At 47.4% G+C, this 12,193-nt stretch overlaps 1 protein-coding gene across 1 annotated transcript in view; it reads right to left on the reverse strand.

Moving 5' to 3' along the window:
- Positions 1 to 5,256, reverse strand: part of LOC144142157 (stearoyl-CoA desaturase 5-like) — a 52,736-nt gene extending 47,480 nt beyond the window's left edge. Inside the window, exon 1 of the mRNA XM_077673545.1 lies at positions 5,129 to 5,256. Within this exon, the coding sequence (XP_077529671.1) occupies positions 5,129 to 5,137 (9 nt within the window). The 5' untranslated portion in view covers positions 5,138 to 5,256. The remainder of the gene's footprint in view (positions 1 to 5,128) is intronic.
- Positions 5,257 to 12,193: the final 6,937 nt, after the last annotated feature.

Below are 12,193 nucleotides of genomic sequence, written 5' to 3' on the forward strand. Positions count from 1 at the left end.
GTTTAACAACGTGAAACTTCTAGCCATTTTCGCGCGGGGGATAATGTTGAAAAAATTACGCCCACCTCCCCTCGCGGAAACCCTGGTGTGATGCGACGCTGAGGGGGGTTCAAGCGCAACGGAGAGCAACCGTCGACCGAAAGGCCGCCGGAGAGCGGCACACCGGTTATATGCGCAGCGCCCCCGAAGGAGAGGAGACCGCGGAGAGAGAGAGACTACTGCACATGCGCAGCACCGCGTGGAGCGCCGCCCACTGGCGGAGTGAGAGCGCGCTGGGCCGCACACCCGCAGATGTTGAGAGAGAGTGTTCGCTCTCACCTGGGCACGCGCCGGCGCCTGCCGCGGTTATGACGCAACACAATCCAACACAATCCACTTTAATCCAATCCAATCCAATCCAAATCCAATCCAATCCAAGCCAAGCCAAGCCAAGCCAATCCAATCCAATCCAATCCCCTCGCGAGAGAGTGTTCGCTATCAGAAAGGAGAGGGGGTGAGCGAAGGAGAGTGCGGACGCCGCCGACGACGACGGACGCACGCAGGAAGGCAGCGGTGCGGACAACAACAACGGACGCACGCAGTGTTCGCTATCGGAGAGGAGAGGGGGAGACTGGAGGATAGACGCAGCCTTGCGGACAACAACAACGGACGCACGCAGGAAGGACAGGGCCGCCGACAGGAGGTGCTCTCAGCGTCTCATCTAAAAGATGACACCTGGCCTCCCTCGTGCCCATCATCATCAGTACCAGCATATTCGATTAAAGCATGCATCAGAACGGGTAACGGCGGATCGTCCCTTTCTCCACAGGGGGAAAACGATTTGATTCGAAAAATGTGGACTTCGCTGGGACTTTTCGCAATGCGAACGTTAATTACGTATTGCGTTGCGTGATATAGCAGCGCAGAACCAATTTTTAATTACATCATACGAGTGTCATCGTTATTCGTCAATATTGCAGGCGTCGATGATTTAGTTGGTTCTTGCTACCCGTGCAAAAAGGGCCATGTACCTGCTTGTTTCACTGGAAACGAAGTTGAAAGACGATTATGTTTCTGTCGCTGCCAGGTGAGACCCCTATTGTTTAATTCGGCTGCCCAGTTTGTATTTTGCAGCCTATCCAAAAACTGGGACTTAGTTTCAACTTTAGCCCTACAGCACCCGCTGTGTGGCACAAATAGCACGGTGAAGTTTTCGCACAAGAGCCAGGGAGCGATGTGTACATCTCTTGTACGACTCTCCTTCGGTAACCAATGCACCTTCGTATTAAACAGCAGAGCGTTCGGCCGCGTCTCGGGTGACGCCAGCGGATGGCGGCACGATGTCACTCCGCACAAACTGATTTGTCTTTCCTCCGAGCATTTTACAGTCATCTGGGATACGTGGCTCAATCGGCGGTGCTTCTATTTTCCGCACTTGAGACTTGGACTCCTATCACAGCAGTGAATGTTAACAGTGGATTTTTTTTTTCGCGCTCCGAATCCATACCTGAGCCCCGAGGTGCGTCGTATCGGTAGTTTCCGGGTTCATTTCACCACCTGGACATTCTTAACGTGCGCAAAAATTTCGACACACGAGCGTTCTTGTTTTTCACTTACACAAGCAAAACTGCCGGCGCGGACTGGATCAAACCCGGGCCCTTGGGCTCAGCCGCACAATGCCTTAGCCATGAGTGAATGTTCAATTCATTTTCATTGTGCGGGTAATTCAGGCGACGGACAGAGGGACATAAATTTCAAGCCCAAGAAGGAACGCCTAGCACCTCCCAAAACAAATGTAATCAGATTTGCGCGTTCACGCTTAGAGTATTCCACTGGCGTTTCCTTTGTTCTCGACAGCCTAGGTGCAGTAACTTTTCCCGCTGCATAGGTCAAGAACTTCGGTTGCGACCAAGTCGAAGTTTCCGCTCCTTCTTCCCTCCCGTTATCTTCCCCATAAACAATGCAGCGCAATCCATTTGCAGTCTAGGCATGCGGAGGAAGTTCGAACGAAATTCTGGGCTCTGCCGCCGTTTGAGGAATACACCAGGAACTCAGCGGACTGCGGATACGGCAGTCACGTTCGGTCATCGTTTTTAGTTGCCGCATTGTGTGACACCCACGGCTGTTGCGAAACGGGGGTGGCAAAGCCGACAGCGCTACGGAGCTATGAATAATGTAAGTTCACTAAGTGACCGTTACAGCAGCGTAGGGAGCTGGCACCCTATATGTGTTTGGAATCATCAAGCTTTGCTTTCAAAGCACATGTTCTCACGAAGAATCGGTGCCTTTGGAGGATCCTTGGATGTGTTAAATTATTCAGTGGACCTCATTCATGGCGTGAGGCCAAGTGACTTTTGAGGTGGTTTATACCAGGAATTATTCATACGAACAAGCTTACAAGCTTTGCAAAAAATTGGCCCGCTTTCCGGAAACAAAAAAACTTATCAAACGGTATTATAGCCCCTTGCCTGTTAAACTAGAGAAGTCGCTAAGGACCGAGTTTGTTGAAAATAGCTGAATGTAAAGCACGAATTAAATATACTGTATCGGCTCCTATACAACTTCTCGATTGCATGCTTCACCATTTATGGGGATGGGGGGGGGGGGGGTGATGTCTTTCCATCGAGTGTACATCAAGTTCAGAAGGAATCCTGTTGGTGCCTTAAGGCCGGGCATTTTTACAAGGCCGTATATATGTTTCACAGGTTCATACGCGTGTCTGTACTTTTTCTTCTGCTCTGCATTTACTTTTTACATCAATATTCTCTTTATCTTCTTCAGTGAGAGCTTTATATTTCCTCAGTCTAGGTTGAGACCACACGATGTGCTGACCGATATAAAAGTAGTGGGTTGGGACGCCCTCATTTTTAGGCTCTTCAAATTTTGAATGTTAATTTACTCTTTCACCCATCCATTTCAACTTGACGCGCTCCTTACCCGTGCCAATAATTTCATTTTAATTGCACATTTGCAACAACCAAGTGTTTCCAAGAATTAGAGTTCCATTCATGGGTGAGTTGTCGGTTTAGCTCAATCCAGTGGTAAACGCTGTAAATTCATGAGTAAAACGCATTATTTTGCGCCTCGGTGCCGGGGGGTAGGAATGATATCGCCCTCAATTCCCCTTCAAGTAGGCCCACGCATGCCCCTCACCTCGAGAGGTAAAACCAAGTACGCAACAGTGCTTGTATGCGCGCTTCTACGTTCATCTAGCCCCGTTCCCCATCGCGAAACACTCGAAAAAGATACCCCCTCTGGTCTACGTAGCACAACGCTCCCTTAATGGTCACTCGTTGCTACCAAAGAGAGAATGACGAATGACGTAGCGGACTCTGAAACAACCCCGTGATTCAGATTCATCCTAACGCACTGGATCGACCAATCCACGCAACCAACAACAAAATTTCGGCGAATGATGGTGTCGAGCATACGATTCGACTCAAAGGTTCGGTGTGCGCCGTGGCATCACGCGACGCACACACGTCGTTCTGGAATCCGCAGTGCACAGCGCCGATAACAGTTTTGAGCCAAATTGTATGTACGTTGCTATCATTCGCCGAATTCGCATTGTTGACGGCATGGATTGGTCACTTGAGTGCAGGTGGTAATGCTGAACTACGGTATTGCTTTAGAGAGGAAGAACTGTGTTCTGTTTGATTGTTGCGTTTAACGAGCCAACGCAACGCAGGCGATGAAGCGCGCCGTAGTGGAGGGCTACTGATTAATTTTGACCACCTGAGGGTCTTTAACGTGCGCCGAAATCTCGTACACACGGGCGTTTTTGCTTTTCACTTTCATCAGAAAAGCGACCACCGCGGCCGGCAATCGAACCCGCGACCTCGTTCTCAGCAGCGCAACGCCTTAGCCACGGAGCCACCGCGGCAAGTAAGAGCTGTGTTCTGCTCTGTTGCATTCCGCGATGCGAGCATTCGACTCTGCCGCGGGGGCACATGTCAAAGCTCACAAACTGGCGCTTGATATCACGTGCAATATAAAATAAACACGTTTTACTCCCTCCTTCCATCGCTTACTTGCTGCTGATAAGAGATGCGGAGCCACAATAAACATAGCCCGCCGTGCGCTCGCTTGATTTCTAATGTATCTAAGCGATCTCAAGTAAACCTCGTTATGTTGTGTTCAGACTACTGATGCAAAAGCCATATCGGGATCTATGGATGTGAAAAAACGGTGTGTCACGCAGTTCGGTTGGCTGAGACGTGAAATGACGTCGTTCTTTAAAGTTATTACGACAGTTACGGCAACAGTCTGAACTCGGCCTTATGCGCGCTGAAAGTCGAATGTATTGAAATGGCAGCTATGTGGCAATCGTGGCGTTAGAGTCGTTTAAATGTAACCAAGTCAATTCCTAGCTTCAAGTTAGGGCTCAACGAGTTCGTGTTGGCCTGAAGAGACTCGTCGAAGGACAGCTCACCATCACAAACGTAAGTTCTAACTGCAGTGAGCCGTCCTTTCTCACTGAGGTTAGAACGGAAACATATTCCTCTCCAACACCTTCTCTTCCGAATCAGTCAGCATTGAAAACACGATTCTAGGTACGTAATGCGCTCTCTTGAAATAACATACAATCGTTACGTTTCTCAGACATCCATCCCCCAGTGGGAGACTTGTCATATTTACTCGATTCTAAGCACCCCCCTTTTCCACGACCGCGATACCCGAAGTGAAGGTGGGGGTGCTTAGATTCGAAATACCTAAATTAACCCCCACCGCGCCACTTTTTTCGTGCCTGTATCTCGATGAGACTGGCGCAAGGAATAAAGTTTTATTTGGCAAACATTAAAAAAATAGGCACATACAGTGAACAGACCGCTTACGTGTCATCATCAACAACCCTCACTACCATTTGAGACCGTTGTGCCGCTTGGGCTCCGCTCTCAGTAGCCCTAACAGGTCGTCTTCTATTACGTTGAAGTGGTTTGTGATTAAAAACTTCATAAATGGCTTGGCCCCAGCGTCAACCAGGGCCCGCTTCCACGCGTCTCAAATCCACCTTGCGATAGTTGCTTGGAAAAAAAGGTGCTTAGATTCGCATGCAAACTTTTTTTCCAAGTTTTTTCTCTCAAAAGTCGGGGAGGGTGCTTATAATTGGAGCGGTGCTTAGTATCGCGAAAATACGGTAAATTCTTACCGTTGTCATTTTGCAGAGACGAGGCGTTAAAGTTTCCAGAGGAAGAGCCGAATTCAGCGGGCTGCCGTCCGTGCGCGAAGTCCTCTCGGAGGTGCTGTGCGCGAAGCGCGAAGTATGACTACCAATGTGCGCGGGACCGCCACGTTATAACCTTTATTCTGTAAGTCACCTTCCCACACCTCCTCTCCCCCTCTTACTTTCTTTCTACGTCGCCGTTTTTGAGTAAACCACGCCGAGGGGTGGTTCTTCATTGTCTTCGGGAGCGGTGACGTCGGCGCGTGAAATCAGCCATTGTCTCCACACTCTCGTATTGCCGACACTTTCGTTTGCATTTTTCTGCGACTCCGTTAATTAATGTCTACGGAGTACTGTACAGTGTCGCTTTTTTTCATTCTCGTTAACCATGTCAGAAACAAAACAAACGCGAACAGGGTTCAACGCCGTTGTCTGGGCCGGGTTTTACGCGATCACTTCCCGGGGTTGCTTTTCTTTGTTTCCCCTTTAAAAGCTTATGCTTGTGACCACGCGCTTTACTCGCGTGCTCTCGTGATGCTCGTGACGTGTAATCGTCAACCTTGGGGAAAGCTCGCTTCACTCCAACCTTCGTCTTCTTTTCCTCTCCTCTTTTTTATCTTCTTTCCCCGTTTCCTCTAGGAGGTGAGCTTTCTTTCCTAGCTTTGTCCGTCAGCCCTGCGGCAGACAAAGGAACACCTTAAAGGTAGTCACACATGCAGATCTGCAAAGCGAGACTCAATGTCCAGCAGTAGGCCACAGATTCCTTTTTTCGCTTCTTCCTGTCGGACAGCCTTGCCGAAAAGGGCCGCGATTAGGGTGAATTGTCGTCATCAGGAGCATCGTTGCACTCATATTAAAATACAACAAAAACGCGGAAAGCTGCTTACGGACAGAAGGTGAGACGGTAATGAATAAGGTGACATAATCGATTAATAGTACTTTCATTTCTCGGCAAAGTATAACGCCCACGTCACGGAGAAAGTTCGCAATCTACGTACAGCGATGTGCTTTAAGAATGTACAGCGTGAGCGCAACGTCGTTCCAACAATGCGGCCTAAATGCGCAAAGTGTTTTCGCAATGGGGATTAAACTGGTTCGATACACTAAACTACCGTCGTTTTTAAGTTGCGATTTGCGCATTTTTTTCCAGCAGGCGGGCCAGCGTCGCTGATGTTACGGAGCAAACACCCTGGTTTGCTGCGGGTATGGCTGTTCTCCAATGTGGAGAACGCTAGTCTGTGGCCGTGCCTTATCCGACTTCAAAATATCTGCAATGAATCCCGTCAAAAGTCAGCCGCACGCCGTACACGCCTCTCCGATGTCTTTTATTCTTCCTGTTGTGAAATCCAAGAATATGCAGGGAGGATGCAGACATTGACTTGATTGATTGTAGGATTTAACGCGCCGACGCAACGCAGGCGATGAGGCGCGCCGTAGTGGAAGGCCCGGATTAATTTTGACCACCTGGGGATGTTTTACGCGCGCCGAAATCTCGTACAGACGGGCGTTTTCGTTTTTCGCCTCCATCAGAAAAGCGGCCGCCGCGGCCTAGAACCGAACCCGCGACCTTGTGCTCAGCAGCACAACGCCTTAGCCACTGAGCCACCGTGTCGGGTGGATGCCGACATTGGTTGCAGACATTGCAGACATTGGTTCGACGCTCTTTATAGTGAGCTTTTTCGCGCTCCAAGAAAATGTCATGGAATTTGTATCGCCATTGTACGTATATCCGTCTCCTCCTCAATCAATGGGTGACTTTCAAGGTGGCAGTCCCTCCCCCCGGAGGGGCTGTCGCTACACTTCCGGGTTATAGTAGGAGCATTCGAAAATATTATTCCAGTGGGGTTCCACAGTCAGGTCCGATGGACGAGCGTCTACAATAGTGCAGTCTAGAGCGGAATTAAGGCATCAAAGAGGGAGGAGGGTGGGTGTTTACAAGGGCGCCATATTTCGTAATGTTGACGGTGCGAGCCCGGCACTTGTGGCGCGATGCAGAACATATTAATTATGCGTCGGCTGCGCCCCGCACATAGGCCGACCTAGAACATACAGAACCACCGTTATTTACGAAAGCAATTCGTGCAGTTTATCTAACACAGCATTTCAAAAATAAAAAAAATATTACGAAACATGGCGCTCAGAACAGGCAACGGAACGAGCGAGCGCGTACACAGTCTGGTCAACGAACGCGCGGAACGCGAAAGGCTATTTAAGCTGTCTAAATACGAGAACTGAAGAATGATGAATTTAAACTTCATATCATCCAGCTAGATAGCCTCGGCAGGCTGGCAGGCAATGTCAGTAAAATGGAATAAAGCACGTAAGAAATAAACGCTAATGCTTAAGCACTTCTAAAATTAGATGAGCGCTTCTGCGGAAAAGCGTAACTGTGAAAAACCGAGGACTATTTCCGAAACTATAATAAGCAGAAAAGCCGCCTTAAGCAGCTCAAATAGTATCTGCACGTAAATAACATATAAATCAACTACCTGTTACGCCAAACGAGGGCTGCAAGCATCTTGTACAAACCACGCGCAAGATTTTACGTGCTGTCAGATCAATATATTCGTACCTCGTGTGCACAAGCGCAGCACTGGGAATAAAAATCCTCGTTTGCGTTTTATTTACCGACAGGATTCGAGAATGCTTCAACTGGATGAAAAAAAAAAGAACACGCCAGTTCGCGGATAATGCCAGGGTTTTGTGGGGAAAGGGCGCATAAATAACAATTGGCTTAAGCAAGCAGGATTCTTCTGATCGAGATAAAAAGCTAAAAGGAAGAAAAAAACTTTATATTTGCGTGGCCTACCAACGAGAAAGGGAGCATTGCAGAAACAAACTGATGGCCGTGCAAAGTGGAACGTCGATCACTGCGTATCATTTAGCTTGCCGTTGACATTTTTACGATGTGCCTGATGTTCTAGGCATTCAATCAAAGAAATATTACGAAACACTCTTTGTAGGGACCAGCCTTCAACGCATGAACTTTGAGGGAAAATGTGAGACCTATCTCGAACTTCCTTGGTCAAGGAAAAGTTTATTTTGTAGAAGTTTATTTATTTATTTATTTATTTATTTATTTATTTATTTATTTATTTATTTATTTATTTATTTATTTATTTATTCGAAATTCCCCTAAAGGCCCTCACGCAGCAGAGTATTACATAGGGGGTGGTCAACACAGCCGAAAAATAGGGCGTCCACTAAGAAAATGGAAAGCATGGAAAGAACAGCACATGCGCGCATACAAATATAACAAGGTAATTCAACCTAGAGATAACACGTAAGAATAAACATTAAACAAACAACAACAAAGCACGTGGTATAAACAAAAAAAGAACTATATGTCAAACAGAAATTACACAATAAAAAGTACTACAAAACACAAGTAAATTGAAGGACTAGGGTTTTACTCTAGCGGGGTGTCCGTTTCTCTCTCGCGTCGTAGGCATCACCACCAACCTAAACCGCTTTACCACGGAGGACAGCAGTCAGGTCTCATCGGGCCTCCCACGTTGAAATTTCCCACCAGCACATGGGGCATGTCATCGGTGACCGCATCAAGCCTGGCTGCGCGTGCACACACACTCTCCCTACCAACCACCACCAGTGCACGCACAAAGGGGCAACTCGTGATGTTCGCATGTTAGATGGGAACGACATTGGTCAAAACGTCACTCCAGGAGCCCTTGAAGACGAAAGCACTCGTCTTGTGCGAAAAATTTCCGTCCAAAGCCGATTTGGCACGCAGACGATTATGAAAATCGACGCACATACAGCTTCGCTATAGATACATATATCATTTAAATATAAATTGCTATTAGACGAACATATCACCTGAATGAAATTAAAACCATGACACAAAACCCTACATAAACAAAAGAAAAACTGTTCCGATCCGCGCCGTGAATGGGATTGGTGAAGATCTAGCGTCCATGTAATCCTCTTTTTTTCTACAGCGCCTGGGCACAGATCGTCTTTGTGCATTGTGATCACTACAGGCCGTATTTTTAGGCATTAAAAAAGCGCATTTTAAGCGCCAAAAACAGCCCTTCCAAAGACGGAAATATAGGCATCATGAATTTTGACATAACTGGAAATAATTTAAAATGAAGACGTGCGTGACCTGTACCTACGACAGGAAGATCAAAATTGTTATTGTTTATGATGCCACAAACGTGCCAACAGGGGAACATAGCCATTCAATTGTCCCATAGAACTGCTGCACTAATGGCCATCCATTGGCTTAAGTCAACAAGCGCACTGCTCACATTCATGTTCAATGGCCACCGTCGCTTGCTCGAGCGTCGCATATAGGGAAACAGGCATGAAAAAGAATGTTTGGAGAGCTGGGGTTGTTGATTTAAAAAAGCAGCCCTATACTCGGGTACAAGTTAAGCATGGCAATAGCTCATGCAGTGTATCACTCCGCCGAAGCGACAGCCCCGGATGTCAGCACGGGTGCGCGTTTTGAAAGGAGATTGCGCTTAATGCGTGACATCACCTGCTTTTTCTTACGTTGTTTGTTTGTCGTCGCTAGGGCACTTTATAAGCAGATTAAGTCTGAAAAATCACTGAAATGGCTCGCGTCATGTTCAAAATACTTGCAGGAAGGCGTGCTGCGCGCCGCGCCGCAGAACCGCCGGCTACGGTGATGAGGCGCATGACACCTTCCGTTGTCGTAATTAAAGGGGCCACGCAGACAAAACACAAGTTTGGTTCATTTGAACGATTGCCTCGTTAGAATCATACTGACAACCCTTTTAACGCTCAATTTGTTCAAATAAGCTGTATAATTAGGAAAAATGTGAATGGCAAAGCGACCCACTAGCTCATTTCCCGCAACAGACCTTACGATGTCATATGCCCCGCTGTGCGATTGGCTGAGGCCAGCAAAAGCAAACGCAAATTAGGCAGGGCTTATAAGCTTGCCGAACGAGCTATTTGCGCTTAAATGTTATTCAAATTCATTTTACAGCAGTAAGAATGGTGGGGTAAACAATGAAAGTTACGAAAACACATGCAAACATTGAAGTGCCGAGGTGCATTATGCCGGTTTTAGCTGCGCTGCAGGCCGCCGTTGTGGAGTTGTCTTACACGGCACTGACCGATTGGCGTAAGCGACGTTGTCTTATGTGACCCTGTTCGTCGAGCATACCCTAGGTTTCACGAAACGATTACTTTCTCCAGTAACAAAAACAAGCCAGGTGCAAATACGGTCAACAATAAAGCAACGGTGGACAACGGTCCGCGGCTGAGTATGGTAGCGCCATCTGGGACGACTGACCGCAAGCAAGGCTGCACAGCCCAATGACGCACTGGAAGTTCATTTGAATACCCGCGCTTGTGACTTCATTGCAGACCTCACCAAAACACACGATTTGGCGGGACAATCAAATTAACCTAAAATGAGTAATGTCTCAGTGAATACGGCATATTTTGCTGTCGGAAAAGCGCTGGGGGTACATTGAAACACGGAATCTTTCAAAACAACAAACATACTTGTATTTTGTCTGCATGACCCCTTTAATTTGTACCCGAGTGTAGTTGATGTGTGCCTGACGCAATTTAATTTCGACGCAACGGAAACAGACACCAATATTAAACGTAAGAGAGACTACGATTTATCAAGAAATTATTACGCCCTTACATGAGGACTCTTGGGTACAACTCAAGCAATTTCGTCATATACAGCGATTTAGAATTGAACACTCAAGACTTCCCAACACTGTCAAATACCCTTACACACACTTGAAGAGCAATTTTCAAAAAAAGGTGTTCAGCGGCCGAAAAGATTTTTGATGGAAAAACGTGTTTTAGATCTCACCGCAATGTGAACTTTAAGGCGTAAAGAAATGCAGCTGCGCAGTGATGTTACTCCGTCGGCTCTTCAGTATGGGGATATGGGGGGGGGTATGCTAACAAAGGCGGGTTCGGCGCTCTACCGTTGCGTTGAAAACAGCGTTGTATTTTAGTATGCTGCTAGAAACGAGGATGCCACAGCGCATCTTTGAAGAAATCTGCTTGGAGAGCAAGGGGAACGTAGTCTAAGAATCACGTTGAAGATTGTAGAATCGATGTAAGCTATCACTATCTCCAGATTCCTAATTCCTAATTGCACCTCTTGCCACTGAGAATGAGCGTCACATTCTACTGACATTTACGGTTGTTTACGGGCGTTGGTTGAACTAGAGGTCTAGGTTGAACCCTACGGTGTTCTGAACAGTCAATGCTGCCCGGTAACAGGAATAACGATATGAAACTGCACCCGAAAGTAAAACTCGAGACTGAATAGTGTTCATAAAGGCGCAGATATTGAAAATAGGCATTGAAATAGTCATTTATGGCCACTTATGGGCATTCAGGCACAAACGCCAGAATAGGCAGCTATAGGCACTATAAAAACACCACAAGAGCCTTTCCTAACCTCTAATTCGTGCTCACGAATCAAAATGCCACGACAGGAGCGCAGGGGACATGATAGGCATTTGCGCAAAATTATATCTCTAGAGGTCACTCTGGTACACAGGGAAGTGTGGCGTTGTTGTTTTATTAAAGTTCTTTAGCGAAAGTCAAACAACCGTGGCTAAATTACGGGGCTTGGGTTTGGGCTATTTGATTCATATCGACTTGAAAATTCAGCTTGAACGAAAACCACAGGACTAAGAAAGGAAACACGGACACAATGCTGTGTCCGTGTTTCCTTCCTGAGCATTGTGTCCGTGTCAGCATTGTGTCCGTGTTTCCTTCCTTAGTCCTGTGGTTTTCGTTCAAGCCGAATTTTCAAGTTAAATTCCGCGGTAAGGAACATCCTCCTCAATTTGGAATTCGCCCAGTGGAACTTGGAAGAGGCGGAAACTTGCGTTTTTGGCGTTTGTGCAGAGCCTCGGACGACCGCGTTTCGGACCACCGGCCTCCCGTCAGTGGCGGTCCCAAGGGGGGGGGGGGGGGGGGGGGGGGGGCGAAGGGTTACACCACATTACGCGCACACGCCTGCATGGCTATCACCTCCTCCGCAGAACTGGCGCAAGCAGAGGAGCGGTTTTTTAT

This window comes from Haemaphysalis longicornis, unplaced genomic scaffold (genome assembly GCF_048455015.1).
Source record: "Haemaphysalis longicornis isolate Haplotype H1 unplaced genomic scaffold, Haemaphysalis longicornis Haplotype H1 scaffold_1, whole genome shotgun sequence".
Lineage (NCBI taxonomy): Eukaryota > Metazoa > Arthropoda > Arachnida > Ixodida > Ixodidae > Haemaphysalis > Haemaphysalis longicornis.